The 17,566-nt window shown below is 44.0% G+C and overlaps 1 protein-coding gene across 2 annotated transcripts; it reads left to right on the top strand.

The window, feature by feature from the left end:
• The first annotated feature begins 6,023 nt into the window (after positions 1-6,023).
• On the top strand, positions 6,024-17,308 carry mfsd1 (major facilitator superfamily domain containing 1). 2 transcript variants are annotated; one of them, XM_031795838.1, is made up of 16 exons: positions 6,024-6,227; positions 6,460-6,512; positions 6,991-7,103; positions 7,711-7,753; positions 8,493-8,560; positions 8,658-8,766; positions 8,884-8,986; positions 11,643-11,741; positions 12,237-12,348; positions 13,175-13,231; positions 13,622-13,778; positions 14,106-14,203; positions 14,405-14,517; positions 14,597-14,644; positions 14,812-14,872; positions 15,730-17,308. In XM_031795838.1, exons 1-16 carry the CDS (start codon positions 6,065-6,067, stop codon positions 15,731-15,733), a joined length of 1,401 nt encoding a protein of 466 aa, XP_031651698.1. In that variant the 5' UTR covers positions 6,024-6,064; the 3' UTR covers positions 15,734-17,308. The 2 variants fall into 2 exon arrangements, with proteins under 2 accessions (XP_031651698.1, XP_031651699.1); XM_031795839.1 differs by lacking the exon at positions 15,730-17,308 and having other exon boundaries at positions 14,812-14,876.
• Positions 17,309-17,566: the final 258 nt, after the last annotated feature.

The following is a 17,566-nucleotide window of genomic DNA, read 5'->3' as shown; positions in this document are numbered from 1 at the left end:
TCTTTCCCAGGAAGAGAAGCCCGGTGGCATAATTATCGCCTGGGTGTAACCACATGGGCCACAACAGCCGGCCTCATTTCAACTGCAACTGCATTTCAATGTCCACCGCATGTGAATAAGTGGCCTTAATCATCTCTAATCTACTGAGTAAATACAACATTCCATCTCCTATGTGAGTATTAGATAGGATTAATCAAGAGGGTGGATAACCGTATAATGGTATGTCAGAGCATGGGCAATTACAGTTTAAGATGGCCAAACATGTGACACAGAGGTGACATGGACACTACACAACTGTTGAATGTTGAATTTCAAATATAGTGTTTAGAAATACAATTTAAGTTTTCTAGTACTTAACACTTGACAAATATTGTTGGAGGTTTTTACAGTGCTTATAAAGAGGTTATAAAACAACAAATAAAAATAAAGTATTCAGGTTGACATTAGTTTTAAGTTACTAAGCTTGACGTAAAAAGAAAATACAGATTCAGCAAATACGTAATAAAGCAATAACATAGCTAGAACCATGCCACTAGGACCATGTATTTTGGTCAATCATGTCACATGACCTGGATTTGAACCTTTATTTTAAGCCTTTTCCAGAAATGAGAATTAGACCAAATATGAAAGCAATTGTTTAAGGATGGTGCTGGACCATGTGACATAAAAGAAAAGGTGACAGTTTAATAAAAAAGCTTGAAATAAATGTTCACATTTAATTACATTTAACCTTTATTAACTAGGCAAGTCAGTTAAGAACAAATTGTTATTTACAATGACAGCCTACCCCGGCCAAACCCGGACGACGCTATGCTAATTGTGCACCACTCCATAGGGCGTGCACATGCACTGACTAAAACAACAACTTCAGAGAATAGTAGCTTACCTTGAAGCGGACCATCTTGAGCATCATCTTCGAGTCCAGGTGAAGAGGCTGCTTCTTACATGCAACAGATTCTCAGCAGGTCCAGAAGCACTTCCAGTTCTACCTCCACTGTGCACAGTTTAGACTGTGCTCACCAAACCATGCAGTAATCACACCACAAATACCAGTGTCTTAAACACTGTCCTGATGTTAGTTTTCTGACAGACTGAATCCTGAAATAAGACTCTCTAACAACATACCAATGATAATGGTGTTCTGTTGAGTCTATTGTCTGTGGCCTGCTCTCCCCACTGCCTCTCTCTCCTTTGAGACCCTTTACAAAGCCTGGCTCAGTGCTTATCTGCCTGTTCATTCAATTGCAAAAAAAAAAGACACACCCTCTTTTATCACTGGAAGAGCTGCTATTAGCACCCCCCCTTAACCCTCCTTCCCCTTATTTTTCCACGGTTGCCCATCTGTTTGAATGACCACAAAGGATTTGCCTGTCCCCGTGTCAACAACCATTTCCATCTACATTTGTTTTATTTAATATCTCCCTCTCTGTGGCTTCTAATGTCATCACCCAGTCTGTTTCCATCCATGTTTTCCATGATCCAATCCCCTACAAACTTCCCCAGCCGACTCTCATCCTTTCAGCTGCTCCTCACTCCTAGTTCAAGGAACAAATCAGGTCAGCCCTGAACTAATCCAACGCATGCTTATTCATTCATGCCTTCTTATTTATTGCACCATTCTGCTCCCTAAATCAACGGTTAAATATGTGTTACTGACCCCCTCCCCCTCTTGAAAAATCACTTTATGAAAATAAATATATTTATGTTATCCAGATTTGACCATAAACAATCCCACAACAGATCATCCTTGCTGGCCCTTGGAGATGGTCATTGGTTGTGTGACTAGCTGAGTTCAAGCCCACTGTGCTCAAGTCTCAGGTAAGGTTACTCAACACGTGAGTGTGTTTCACACCTCCATGACAGTTGCATGGTCCAGTGAATGTAGAAGCAACATTTTTTTTGAAGAGTGTAGTTTATCAGGTCTATTGTATTTCTGAATCCTTATCATTTGGTCATAACTTATCATCTGAATTTAATTGTCTTCATAGTTGGGGAGGAGTGTATCAGAGGACAAATTATATTATGGTGTTTATGTGTGTGGGACATCATTTGTGACCCTATTCAGGGAACTAGGCGTATGTCGCAAGTCAGGACTTCACAGGAGAGCCGTTTGAACTTTAAAAATATGTTTTTATCAAAATGTGTTTTTTTTGGCAGAAATGCCTTCTCGTACATGGGAACTTTCATGTGCCTTAATATCAAACTTGTATGCCATCTGTAAATACAAATACAATAAATTACGAGCCTGGTTGGTTTAGCCATGGAAAAAGTTCCCGCTAGCCGTGACTGGCTGAGATAATGAGTGGGCGGGACATGCCGAAAGATGAGTTTGGATTGGTCTGACTGGAGCTGGTCAGTGTGTCTAGGTAACCGTGTTGAATGTGGCTTAAAAAAAGTATTGCGTAATAAAACTGCATAAACCTAATGTCAAGTTAAAGTGTACTGTTAGCTAGCTTATGTTAGCTGGCTGGCTCGCTAGCAAACGTTATGTATATGCTCTCCACTTTCTAGAGGACCGAGTTTTGAAATCAGTGGAATTCAAGTATGATAGCAAAGGAGATGGAGAAAACACCAGTCTGGATTACATCTTCAAACCAAGGGCAACCATGCATGGCATCAGACAGGAGACGAGTCCAACCATGATGCATACAGGTAAGATAGTGTCACGTCTGCTCCCCCCCCCCACCCCCACGGCGCTTGAGGGCGCCAGGCTGCCCTGCATCACTCACTCCTATCATCTATTATGCACACCTGCTACCCTCGTCACGTGAATCTGCGATATTGGACTCACCTGGACTCACTCATCATCTGCTTATTTCCTCCCTTATGTTTGTCAGTTCCCTTGTTTTGTTCCCCGCTGCTGTATTGATTGTCTTATGTTTGTGTTATCTGTTTGCTGACACTGTTCCTGTCTCGTTCCATGTCTGTTATTTATGAAATATTTTACTCCCCTCTACCTGCTTCGTCTCTCCAGCGTCATTCCATGTGACAGAATACAGCAGCCAACATACGAAGCATCGGGGAGTACTGGCGTTCCGGTTGGTATGGTGACATTGGCTCTGGGTCGCCGCCGATAGAACCGGGGGTGCTTAGCCAGCTCGTTGGGCTTCCACGCCCTAGCTGGCTAGAGAGGTTTCCTTGCCCCGGTTGGCTTGGATGGCGCCCATCTCACATCGGGCCTCAGCCAGATCGTCAGTTCTTGTTTGCCCAGCCGGTCCAGGAGTTTGTTTTATTGTTGTTTTTGTTGGTGACGTCGGGGTGGATTCCGCCACTGATGGAACCGGGGGTGCCTAAGTCAGCCCGTCGGGCGTCCACGCCCTGGCTGGCTCGAGAGGTTTCGTTCCCTCGGTTGGCTCGGCAGGTTTCCCTCCCACTTCACGCTCCGCTGGATTGTCGGGCTCCCTCTCTGCAGCGGGATTGACAGGCGTCTTTCCTAAGCCGGATGTTAGGCTCCGATGCCTCGACCGGCTCCCATTCTATTGTCCGTTCGTCAGGCTTCCACACCCCTACCGGCTTGCCCAGCACCCATGTCTCGGCTGGTTCGCCCAGGTGGGACGCCGGGTGGTGCCTGAGGAGGAGGGGGTACTGTCATGTCTGCTCCCGCTCCCCCCCCCCGGCGCTTGAGGACGACAGGCTGCCCTGCATCACTCACTCCTATCATCTATTACGCACACCTGCCTTCCTTCGTCACGCGCATCTGCAATATTGGACTCACCTGGACTCACTCATCTGTTTGTTTCCTCCCCTATATTTGTCAGTTCCCTTGCTGCTGTATTGATTGTCTTTTGTTTGTGCTACCTGTTTGCTGACACTGTTCCAGTCTCGTTCCATGTCCGTTATTAAACGTTTTACTCCCCGTACCTGCTTCGTCTCTCCAGCGTCATTCCATGTTACAGATAGTCTAGCTAGCTACATTTTCAGATATTACACGTTTCTAATTTTGACAGAAAGTGGTTTCATTTCAAGTGTACTGTTTGCTAGCTAATGTTACCCAGCACATTTGTATTACTTTTGAATGAATTATATATAGCCATTGATTCTTACATTTACATTTAGGTAATTTAGCAGACTCTCTTATCCAGAACAACTTACATTCAAATAAAGTAGATAAAAACAACCACATATTACAGTCATTGCAAGTTTTTTTTTAAATGAAGCAGCTACCAGCAAAATCAGTGCTAATAAGAAAAGACAACTGTGATTGTTAGTGCAAAAAATAAGTATACAGTGTTAGTTTCTATATATATACAGTTGAAGTCGGAAGTTTACAAACACCTTAGCCAAATACATTTAAACTCAGTTTTTCACAATTCCTGACATTTAACCCTAGTAAAAATTCCCTGTCTTAGGTCAGATAGGATCACCACTACATTTTAAGAATGTGAAATGTCAGAATAATAGTTGAGAATTATATATTTCAGCTTTAATTTCTTTCATCACATTCCCTGTGGGTCAGAAGTTTACATACACTCAATTAGTATTTGGTAGCATTGCCTTTAAATTGTTTAGCTTGGCTCAACCATTTTGGTTAGCCTTCCACAAGCTTCCCACAATAAGTTGGGTGAATTTTGGCCCATTCCTCCTGACAGAGCTGGTGTAACTGAGTCAGGTTTGTAGGCCTCCTTGCTCGTACACACTTCAGTTCTGCCCACACATTTCAGGGCCTTGTGATGGCCACTCCAATACCTTGACTTCGTTGTCCTTAAGCCATTTTGCCACAACCTTGGAAGTATGCTTGGGGTTATTGTCCATTTAGAAGACCCATTTGCGACCAAGCTTTAACTTCCTGACTGATGTCTTGAGATGTTGCTTCAATATATCCACATAATTTTAATTCCTCATGATGTCATCTATTTTGTGAAGAGCACCAGCCCGTCCTGCAGCAAAGCACCCCCACAATATGATGCTGCCACCACCGTGCCTCATGGTCGGGATGGTGTTCTTCGGCTTGCAAGCGTCCCCCTTTTTCCTCCAAACATAACGATGGTCATTATGGCCAAACAGTTCTATTTTTGTTTCATCAGACCAGAGGACATTTCTCCAAAAAGTACGATCTTTGTCCCCATGTGCAGTTGCAAACCATCGGCTAGCTTCTTTTATGGTGGTTTTGGAGCAGTGGCTTCTTCCTTGCTGAGCAGCCTTTCAGGTTATATCGATATCGGACTCATTTTACTGTGGATATAGATACTTTTGTATCCGTTTCCTCCAGCATCTTCACAAGGTCCTTTGCTGTTGTTCTAGGTTTGATTTGCTCTTTTCGCAACAAAGTACGTTCATCTTTAGGAGACAGAAAGCGTCTCCTTCCTGAGCGGTATGATGGCTGCGTGGTCCCATGGTGTTTATACTTGCATACTATTGTTTGTACAGATGAACGTGGTTCAACAGGTGTTTGGAAATTGCTCCCAAGGATGAACCAGACTGATTCCTTTTGATTTTCCCATGATGTCAAGCAAAGAGGCAATGCGTTTGAAGGTAGGCCTTGAAATACATCCACAGGTACACCTCCAATTGACTCAAATGATGTCAATTAGCCTATCAAAAGCTTCTGAAGCCATGACATCATATTCTGAAATTTTCCAAGCTGTTTAAAGGCACAGTCAACTTAGTGTATGTAAACTTCTGACCCACTGGAACTGCGATACAGTGAATTATAAGTGAAATAAACAATTGAAATAAACAACCTGTAAACAATTGTTGGAAAAATGACTTGTGTCATGCACAAAGTAGATGTCCTAACCGACTTGCCAAAACTATAGTTTGTTATCAAGAAATTTGTGGAGTGGTTGAAAAACGTCCGACTTCATCTGAATAAAAATATATATTGTCAAATTAATTAATTTCATTAAATTATCTAATATATGAATGAGCAATCACCATCGTATTGAATATTCTAAAGTGGAATATGTAAAGATCAGCGTTTTTCTCCTTTATGGTCATTCGCTTGTTGCTGAACTCTTTTGCTCTCCTTTGACTGCTGCGCTCAGCCGAGACGAGTCACGTGTATGTCATATGACTGTCTGCGCCGTATTATTATTTTTCCTTCCTTTCCAAAACACAGACGAAGATGGCGGAAGAGCGACAGAACCTTTTGGACGATGAAGGGGATATCTCGTCTTCAGGTCCCAGAAATGAAAGCGGACCGGTTAGACCGATGTCCGCGCTCTGTGACCCGAGGCGGCTGCCTCACCGCATTTTCGTCCTGCTTTTTATGTGCTTTCTGGGATTCGGTGAGCAGGGCGGTTCCAACGAAATTCCAACCAAATTCTTTGGAGAGAGTTTAGGCTTCATTCAGCTAACTGACTATCAGACTAATTGCTTTTGGATATCAGACTTTGATTATCTTTCACAATGATGTAGCCTTCTATGACTGTATCAATCAAATACGAGCTGGTTTAGAATGTACAGTATCAGCACTTTGATGTATCAATTCTACCCACTGACAGCGTTACTTTGTTTCAGGAAGTTACTTCTGTTATGATAACCCCGCTGCTTTGCAGACTCAAGTCATACAGGTGAGGAAGGAGGACCGAAGTTTCCGTCTGTCACATCATGTCACTCCATCGTCATTGTAGCCTAGCCTGCTGTATGCCAGAGCCTTCCTCCGATGCTTCAGTATGGGAAATAACTATAGTTATTGTAGTTATTCTAACTCTATGGACACATTCGAGTTATATGGATGTCTGACTCTTCATGACATCACCATGATGTTGTAAGCTTGCTGATAAGTGAAACAAAGCAGTGTGTCACAAGGAAATGGCCCATTAGAACTAGCACAGCTACCTTTCTCTCTTGTCATCGTGCTCAAAGGTTTTCGAATACTGTAAACAACAGACGAATATCAGGTCATACCAGTTAGCGTATGGTTGGTCCATGCACTCTCCGTTCATATTGGTGTTTTTTCTTTGCCTTTGTTTTGCTTTTTTAAAGAGACCTTTCTAGTAATTTGGGCTACCAATGCACTGACATTCTGTCCTCTCTGGTCTGCACCAGGACATGAAGCTCAACACGTCCATGTTCATGCAGCTCTATGCCTGGTACTCCTGGCCCAACGTGGTGCTCTGTTTCCTGGGGGGCTTCCTGCTCGACAGGGTCTTTGGCATCAGGTAGGACCACAGGTTACTAGTTAAACACTACTGTACTGACACCTGTTCCCTACATGATGGAATACTTGGTTATCGCCATCCAAGGATAACTGTCTTGTACTGGCGCCGACATGGTATTTAACCTCTTGCGTCCAGTGACTACCTGGTTACAGTCACATAACGCATGCATAGCGCTGTGCTTCTCGGAGCAGAAACTGTATGTGTACAATGCATAAGTTGAGATTTATACCCTAGGATCCATTTTACATCACATTTGTATAATATGTTTTCGGATTCTGTAATCACCCTGGTGTGTGGATGCTGGTTGTAGGTGTGTTTTTCCCCACACTCCTCCATGGCCAATACAGCCTGTGCACCTACTGTAATATGGGTAGTGTTTGTCTGCCAGTGTGTTAGTAGGAAATCCCCAGTCTCACCATGAACCTCTGACAACAACAGATTCAGGGGTAATTGTGTATGGAGGATTAATCTGAATCCATAATGAACTAGGGTTGTCATCTCCAGCAACACAAGGAGAGATAACATTGTGACGAACATGTTTATATTCACTTCAAATTATCCCCATGTAAACATAGTTTCTGTCACTGTGCTTCTCCTCTTCTGGTAGGCTAGGAACGATAATCTTCGCCCTGTTTGTCTGCGTTGGACAGGTAGGTGCACACCACATGATGGAGATGTGTTTGAGAGCTGCTCAACTACAAAATGTGTAGTACAAATTCAATTGATCTATTTCCAGTGGTAATCTAGAGTGAATTCAGAAATGATTCAGACTCCTTTTAATTTTTCTACATTTTGTTATGTTACAAATTTATTCTAAAATGGATTAAATAGTTTTTTTCCCTCCATTAATCTACACACAATACCCCATGGTTTTTACTTGTACTTCACTACATTCCCAGAGAAAATATGTACTTTTTACTCCCATACATTTTCACTGACACCCAAAAGTATTTGTTTACATTTTAAATGCTCAGGCAGGACCGCAATATGGTCCAATTCACGCACCTATCAATATAACGCATTATCATCTCTACTGTCTCTGATCTGGCGGACTCACTAAACACAAATACTTTGTAAATTATGTGAGAGTTGGAGTGTGCCCCTGGCTGCCTGTAAATAAAAACAAGAAAATCGTTCCGCCTGGTTTGCGTAATATAAGGAATTTGATGTAGAGCATTTACTTAGACTTTTACTCCAGTATGACAATTGACTGTTTTATCCCCCACTGTACTTAAGTACATTTCAAACCAGATACTTTTATACTTTTTTTAGTCAAGTAGGATTTTACTGGGTGACCTTTACTGAGCCATCTTCTATTTAGTTATCTTTACTTTTATTAAAGTATGACTGACCATTGAGTACTTTTTCCACCACTGTGTATTTCCACAGGTTATAGTTGCTGTTGGGGCACTTCTAGATCTATTCTGGTTAATGGAGATTGGACGCTTTGTGTTTGGGTAAGATGTATTTTATACTATTTTGTCACTGAGCTAGTCCTTGCTACAGCTCCAAGCCACTTCTCTCCCCCTAACTAAGTGCTCTCTCTCTGAGTAGGATTGGAGGTGAGTCTCTGGCTGTGGCCCAGAACACCTATGCAGTGAACTGGTTCAAGGGGAAGGAACTCAACTTGGTGTTTGGTCTTCAGCTCAGCATGGCCAGGCTGGTAAGAACATGCTAGAAGCTAAATATAACGCTGTATATAGATAGATACAGAAGCACATACTTAAGGCTTTATTTATGTGGCTGATCAGGGAGTGTTGGGTTGTCTCCTCTCCCTCAGGGTAGCACCGTCAACATGAACATCATGGGCTGGGTGTACAACCGTGTCGCTGATCTGGTCGGCTCGACAGGACACACCACTCTGGGAGTCTCGCTCATGATCGGTGAGTTAAGTGTATGTGTTTAGTGATGTGGGGGTCAGCTGTTTGTTCACCCGCACCCACCAGCAGTTGATAGTAGAGCGATTGCGGATGGGTTACTATGTGAAAATCTGAGCCCCACACCTGACCCCAACCAGCAAATATTGAAAATCTCTATATATTTTTGTCTTGCACACTTTATTGAACCATTACATTTCTCTTGAGCATATTTAAAGGATTGCACTTATTGAACAGTAGCCTATTGTTATACTGAAACAAAACAAAATGTGAAACAATGAATAGATCTCTTGTAGGCCGACTGCACGGCTGTTTAAAAAAAAGAAATTGGGGTTTTAATTTATTGAACAATGTTTTTTCTTGAGCAATTGAACATTCTTAGGCCTATTGAACAGTAGCCTATCATTTTACTGAAAGGAAACAATAAATGGACATCTTGTAGGCTGACCGCCTGTGTGGGCTAATATCCTATACCGGTATATGAATTAATAAAAATACAAAAATGAATGGGGGAAAAATAAAAAAATTGGCTTCAAAAATCAATTGGCTACAACACAACAAAGTTTAGAAAATGAAAGTACCCACTGACCAGTTATGAGGCTATAATTGCCTACTTTGTCTTGCTTCTTTTTTTTTGCAGCACTGTTAATTTAACAGAATAGCGTCCCCTGTGCCGGGTTTCAGTCTGTTGCGCCTGGTTTCAATAACGTGCCCGGCAGTGCTGAAGGCGCATTCACTCGATGTGCTTGATGCTGGAATGCAGAGAATTCTCTTTGCAAGAGACCGGAGTTGAGGGAAGGTACACTCTTGCTTCTCCCAGAAAGCAAGCAAACTTTCCTCCACACAATCCTCCAGGGAAAAGTGAGTGCTTTGTACCACTGGATGTCGTCGATCTCTTCGGCCTCTCTCGTCCTCCCAGTCCCTGAAGTTAAATCTTGGTCTCTTTACGGAGTAGTTGCTTGCATTTCCAACTGTAAAGTGAATATTTAATAAGACTAGGCCTAGTAATACTTATTATTATTATTATTATTATAAAAAGTGACCTTTGCTGAGATCCTCTGTCCGTGGTGGTGAAACTCCATCAGTGTCGGCGAAAGGCAGGTCCGTGGTGCTGAAACTTGACTGGGGAGTGGAGCGGCTGGCTCTGTCAGTCTCCTGGCTTGGTCATACACAGCGACTCGTTCTTTGTTGGGGAGCATCTTCAGTTTTTTTAATCTTTCCCAAACACTACTTTTCTGGCCTCCCTTCTCTTTACTTTCAACTCTCCATTCTGCAGCTTATTGATTTAAACTCCGACACCGTCCTTCATTCCTCAGTGGATCCTCAGTGGATTGATGTTACATTTTTCTGCCCAAGTTCCCAAAAGCGTTTGGCGATTGGCACATTTATTTGGCAAGCACACAGTTAGGCCCTATATCTTAGGCACTAATGCCCGATTTAAAGAAATGAAAACTGACACCAGAATTATAAATGTATGTATTTAAAAAAAACATTGTTTCTCTTCATTCCACCCGCCCTTCATCCACAATATATTGATCCACACTATATTGAATGAACCTAAACCCACCCGCCCCGCTGATATAACCGCAGGGACTGCGGGTTATGAGTCAAACCGTTCATCACGTGTGTGTGCTTAGTATTTTATTAGGATCCACATATAACATGACATAATACAGAACCACCCTTTGTGTGTGTGTGTGTGTGTGTGAGTTTCGTGTCAACATTTGATCAGGAGGAGAGTGCGCTAAATTCCCAGGCCTGCTGTCTACATTGAGCCTCAGGTTACATCTCCAGCCCAGACAGCCCTGCCTGCAACACCATACCACTTCTATTACAAATGCTCTCTAATCTCAGCACAGAGGGATGGAGAAAAGAGGGGAGGGAGAGGAAAAAACACAACCCCCCCCCCCCCCCCTGTCATTTGTCTGATGAATCACGTGATGGAGGAGGTTTCAGTTTCGTGATGCTCCGCCTCACTTCTCTTTTCACTTCCTCTTTCATGGTGGGTGTCCTCACTCGCTCCACAGGAATAAGAGGAGCCCAGCAGTCTGTGTGTTCTCTCCAGCAGGACTTAACCATACAGTCCTGTAACATTAGAATGGAGTAATGGAGCCCCAGTAGATATGTGCTGATGCTTTACAGAAACTACAGATGAACATTAAGCCTGTGAGATGGGTCTAATATGTCAATATCCTACTGTTAATTCAAACCAAATCCTACTGGATTTTGCCACACACTTACTGAAATTTCACTAAATAGAGAATATTTATTGGACTACAAACCCCTCTACTGTAGAGGGTGGGATGTGATGTGAGTGAGGGAGTGTGGTGTAGAGATCTTCGATTACCCCCAAGATATCAAAAGCATTCTGGCAATCGCTCTCGACAAAATCTAAGGTAAAACTTTTTGAGCTACTTTTTAATCTAATTACTCTGACTGTTGGTCCTAAAGGAAGCAGTCATGCTTATTTAGACCGAACTAGACGGGGCTTTAAAGATCCTTGGCAGGCTCTTCTCCTGAGGACTTACCCTATTGTGCTGCTGTAGGTTCATGAGCCACACCTACCTGTTCATAGCTGATGTAATGATTTTCCTGGCCTTTATCCCCCCTCACCCTTTCTCTCTCTTGCTCATGCTCTCACCATCTCTCTCTCCTTCTCCAGCTGGGGCGACATGTATATTCTCTCTGGTCTGTGCTCTGGTGTTGGGCTACCTGGACAAGAGGGCCGAGAGGATCCTCAACAAGGAACAGGGAGCGACCGGTGAGCTAACACGGCAGTCAGTGACTGCCTCCGATGTGTGTCCCAATCAGAGCTGAACTACACCGAATAATGGCATTGACTGGGATGATGGTCATTATCTATGTGCTATGGTTATCATGTCCACTGTATTCTGACAATGTTGGTGTGAGGAGGGTGGTGGTAGAGAGTAGGTTCCTTCTGTTTACCTGTCACCATCAGCCAATCTCATTTTGCCTTGATGAATTTAGTTGATTTAAGGAGCTCTATCCACCTGGGAAACATCAAACTCCCCATTGTGTTGCATGTAATCTTGTCAGAATTGATTATTGGGAAGTTAGCCTGTGTTTCTACCGTGCTCAGCGTTTCCCTGGGCTGGCTTTAGTGTGACAGGGGCGGAGGTCACGGGTCATAGTACTACTTCCTGTGGGTTATTGCCTGGCTGTCACACTCCTTTCCCAAGGGGATGCTTTAGCCAAGACTGGCTCGGTGTGTTGAACATGTGTTTTGTGTGTGTAGGGGAAGTGATCAAGCTGACGGATGTGAAGGACTTCCCCTTCCCACTGTGGCTCATCTTCATCATCTGTGTGGGCTACTACGTGGCCATCTTCCCCTTCATTGGACTGGGACAGTGAGTAGCACACGAACCATCAGTCATCATGTCTTATCAGTCAAAACCCTCACCAATTTTGCCAGCTTTATCACAAGTAGTTATTTGGGCTGCAAGGTGATTGTAGATCAGGGATTATGTGCTGCCACTTGTTCATGCCTGTCCCCTCAAACGCAATGTCTATTCTCCATCATGTAAAATACCTTGCGTGAATATAATATATAAACTCTTGGAATAATGTTTTGCTCCCAAGCTGATTTTAAATCATTAACTTTTAGAGACCATGTAATCTAACTCCCTGAGTGGGTAGGAAAGAGAGTACTGGGGGGGGGGGGGGGGGGGGGGGGGGGGGGGTGGAGAGAGATGGGAGGGCGGTGGAGAGAGATACAGAGAGAGATGCGAGAGCGAGATATGGGGGGGGACGGAGGGAGAGTGGCGATGCCTGTTGAGCAAATGCATGTTATGGAATTCATTTGTATTTTTTTTATACAATACTTACCTGGCTGCTGGAGCCTGTTCAATACCATGTGCTGCGGTTCACCAATGTGTGGGCAAGGTGCAACTCTACTTGGTAGCTGGCTGGCAGGGATGGTGGGTGATTGGTGTGTGTGCGTGCGCATGTGCTTGTGTGCTAAAGCACTCTGAGGAACTGGCAATTGCTCCCAAAGGCCCTGTATAGCAGCGTAAAGAGCACATTCCTCTGTGTTGAGTTGTAATGAATGCCTATAGAACAGGGATGTGCTTAATGTGGTGGTGGGATATGTTGCAGTGATAGTATGGACATACTCTGTACCACTCTGGTCTGGTGTGACTGTTCTTCTCACCTCTGTCGGTCTTCCCCTTGCAGGGTTTTCTTCATTGAAAAGTTCAACTTCTCACCTCAAGAAGCAAGAGCAATTAACAGGTAACACACAACTCTTTACCCTAGTCTGAGATGCCGGAGTAACTAATAAGACCAGTGATTCAATTTGGACAGAGTGAGGATGTGCCACTCAACTTTTTGTGAGGAGTTCTTCAAATGAGGTTTGTTTTAGCTCTCATCTCACCTCAGACTATGAACCGTCACAACACATTGTAACTGTGTCTCTGCCACCCTTCTAAACACAATTACTATCTCTCCCTCTGTGTCCCCTCTCTCCACCCCTCTCCCTCTGTGTCCCCTCTCCCCACCCCTCTCCCTCTGTGTCCCCTCTCCCCACCCCTCTCCCTCTGTGTCCCCTCTCTCTACCCTCTCCCTCTGTGTCCCCTCTCTCTACCCTCTCCCTCTGTGTCCCCTCTCTCCACCCTCTCCCAGTATTGTGTACATCATCTCAGCCCCAGCCTCTCCTGTGTTGGGCTTCATGGTGGACAGGACAGGGAAGAACGTGATCTGGGTTCTGTGTGCCGTCGTCACGACACTCATAGCCCACATGATGCTCGCCTTCACCTTCTGGAACCCCTGGATCGCCATGGTGATGACCATTCTCCATTTTATTACCGTTAGAATGGCGCAGAGTGGTTCACAGCAGAATATGACCTTGGAGACATTTAGTAGGACATTCACTAGAAACCTAGTGTAGTGATGAGCGGTGGGCCAGATTTGGACGCGCAACCTTGGATCACTGGGTCCTTTAACAGTTGCTTTTGTTTAGTCCTGCAAGACAATTACATCCTGCTTCCAGAGGAATGAAGTCAGATTTTAGATTTAGTTTATACATAGTAATTGAGTTGTATTGTGACTGGGTAACCAGGTATAGTGAATGGTGTTGATAATGGTACTGTGTATCTGTGTCCTCCAGTCCCTGTTGGGTTTGTCCTACTCCCTGCTGGCCTGTGCCCTGTGGCCCATGGTGGCCTTTGTGGTGCCAGAGCATCAGCTGGGGACCGCCTATGGCTTGTAAGTACACCTGCACCTACCCACCCTTTCTGTGTAACCAGAAAAGTGCTTCATACCTACAGGCGTTTGCATTCTATCCATTATTTGTGACTGTGATGATGATGCTGTTGATGTTGTAGTTATTATTGTTGTTGTTGATGATGACGGTGGTGGTGATGCTGCTGTTTGTTGATGATGACGCATGGCCTTCCTACCTCCCAGCATGCAGTCCATCCAGAACCTGGGCCTGGCTCTGATCTCCATGGCAGCAGGATCTATTCTGGACAACAAGGGATACCTCTTCCTGGAGGTCTTCTTCACCGCCTGTGTCTGCTGTGAGTAACACTTCTGTGTGTGTGTGTGTGTGTGTTGAGTCAACCAATAAATGTGTGTGTCTCTCTTTCTCTCTCTCAGTGGCGCTGATCGCGGTAGTGATGCTGTACTTTGTTGATTATCTACGAGGTAAGAGAGCTGGGAGCGGGCCTACTGACACCATTAAACCACTCACAGTGGAGCGTGCCTTATGATATCATGACTAACCATGCTCTTTGATATTCCTCTCCCATTCTCTCTCCCACCCTTTCTCTCCTTCTCCCTCTTTTCCTCTCCCTGCCACTCTCTCTCTTCAGGAGGAGATCTGAACCTCTCAGCCTCTGCCAGGGCCAAACTCCTGAAGGACTCCAATTCAGAGTGAGTATCCATGACCTTTCACCTTTCTCCCCCCTCTCCTCCTCTCCTCCACTCAAATCAAAAATCTAATCAAAGTTATTTATATAGCCCTTCGTACATCAGCTGATATCTCAAAGTGACGTACAGAAACCCAGCCTAAAACCCCAAACAGCAAGCAATGCAGGTGAAGAAGCACTTAATAGACGAGCCACTGAACGTTAGGTTCTCAACCCACTCATGAGGAAGGCAAGGACCTATTATTAAACATCCAACTGGTGCTGAACTAAAAAGAAAAGCCTGCAACTGTGATATTCTTCACTAGGGTTCCCAACCTCTCTCACCTTATCTGAATGCTCAGAGATAGTTGTAAGAGAAGCTCTACCATATATGATCCCAAGTGGGTTTAATGAAAACATTTGAGGTTTGTAGTTAACATTCTGAATTAACATGTGCAAGCGTAGTATATCATTTGACCGCTCTGGATTAAGTAAAATAGATTTAGACTTTGAGCAACTCTTGCTATAGACAATAAACTCTTGATATAGACAATCTGCATAATGTTTTCATGCTCCTTAACCAGTTCTGGCTCTCCTAAGTCGGCATACACTGTTCCTGGGTGTGGCCCATGTGTTGTCCAACCTGCTTCTGCTCGTGTGTGTAGTGTCACTCCTCGGCCCAATTCCTCTCCAACACATTGTCCCTTTCCCTCTGCCCTTGTTTACTTGCCCATGCAGATGTGAAAAACAGTATGAAGCTGTTTCACTTCTCAACAAGGGCAGTAGAGAAGGACTGGATTTATGGTTCTAAATGGTCTGTGTCTGGCTGTGTGCTGAGTATCCCAGACTAATGCATTGGCCCTGTCTTGTACTGTTTTCCAGGTGAGCGGTCACACAGTCCTGGGCCCTCTGTACCAGCTGGCTGCACGGACATGACCACAGCTGTCAATCACCTGCTAGGGGGCCTGTCTGCACTACTCACTTCTCCAGCCTTTCATTGTCACTGACCCCTCCCAGCAACATACTGACCCCTCCCAGCAACATACTGACCCATCGCAGCTCAGATGCTGACCCCTCTGCTCTGACATCACATACCAACGCCGCCGCCTCGTCTCTCTGACTGCTCCCTCCAGTGGCTGTGTCAAGGGCTGGCTAATGACTGATTGGTGTTGTGTGCATGCTTTGGAACCTCAAACATCACACCAATCATACTTTAATGTCAGTAGAGTGGGGCACCAGAAAGCACTTTTTAAAAGGTTTATAAATGTCTAGAACAAGACTCCAGGCTGAGTGACTTTTACTTCAGACATGTAAAGTTATTCACCGATAACCCACATCCAGATATGTCTTTTTGCTTAGTAAAGTCACCCACACCATAAGAGGTGAAATGGTTAGATTTCTCGGCATTGGGTTTAGTTCTTTATAGCGCTGTTCCTTCATTAATTCCTTTCTTTGCTCCTGGCTGGTCATAGAGGCTCGTAAAACGTCACACCGTCAAGGCTTTATCACTTGTCAAAGTGATAAAGGAATTTTAAAGGGAAACATTTTATATTTCAATCCACCCAATGTACAAAAATAACACCACATTTTGAAAGCAGCAGTTTTACAGTGACCTTTGAGAAAATGACCTGGCTTATGTGTATGAAGGAGAACTTTTAACAATACTATAACATTGGCAATTGGGTGGAAACCTTCTGCTGTACAACTGAATGAAAGGATAAATACTTTGTTTTGTTGATGTTTATTGATCATTCTCAGGAAATTGCCAAGAGATACTTTCATATGTTGAAAACCACTAAATCAAATGATCATTCTAATGACAAAATCACTTTTGATAGTTTTTCTATTGTAATGAAGGATCGCTTCAGTCTTTAATCCTGAGTCAGTTTTCTGCAGGACAACCTGAGCTTGAACCAAGTGGCCTGTCGTAGCATAGTATTAGGTCAAATTATTGTGGTAGAGGAAGCCTATCCATATACCATTGAAGTTGTGATGGCTGTTTTGTTTGTCTTAGCTGCAGAATAGTCTCTGTGTAAATTTCACTAAGAGTGCTGTCTGTTTTTGAGTTGAACTAACAAATGTCTAACAGCTCTAAATAACATGTTCTATTGCCTAGAACTGCCTAGAGCACGGGGCTCCAACCCTGTTCCTGGAGAACAACCCTCCTGTAGGTTTTCACTCCAACCCCAGCTCTAAATAACATGTTCTATGGGTACTACTGCCTAGAGCACGGGGCTCCAACCCTGTTCCTGGAGAACAACGCTCCTGTAGGTTTTCACTCTAAAAAAAAAACTAAAACAAGCAGATGTTCTTGTTACATAGCTGATGTTCACTGTGGATGTTAAATAACATCAGGCCATTGTGTCCTTGCCAGATCTCATTGTCATTCTGTCGGATCAAATTGACTTTTATATACAACAGTATTGTCTCAGGACGGCAAATAAAAGTTTGTAAAAACAGACCCATTTGAATTATTTTCACCATGATGATGATTATTCCACTCCCCCTGCTGTCCATGTAGGGTTGAGAGGAGTCAGAGGGTCAGTCAGCAGACTGAGGAGAAACTGGCCAAACTCAGGCCCATGTCTGCTTTTGGCCTGCGCAACTGCTACCCCCCCCCCCCCCCCCCCCACACACACCCACACTTTACACACATAGATGCTAAATTCCCTTCTCCTTCCTCCAGATCCCAGATCAGTACTGTACCCACCTGTCCTCA

The sequence above is a fragment of the Oncorhynchus kisutch genome, linkage group LG18, assembly GCF_002021735.2.
Source record: "Oncorhynchus kisutch isolate 150728-3 linkage group LG18, Okis_V2, whole genome shotgun sequence".
Classification (NCBI taxonomy): Eukaryota; Metazoa; Chordata; class Actinopteri; order Salmoniformes; family Salmonidae; genus Oncorhynchus; species Oncorhynchus kisutch.
The sequence above is the reverse complement of the archived record's forward strand: the minus strand, read 5'-3'. Positions and strand labels throughout refer to the sequence as shown.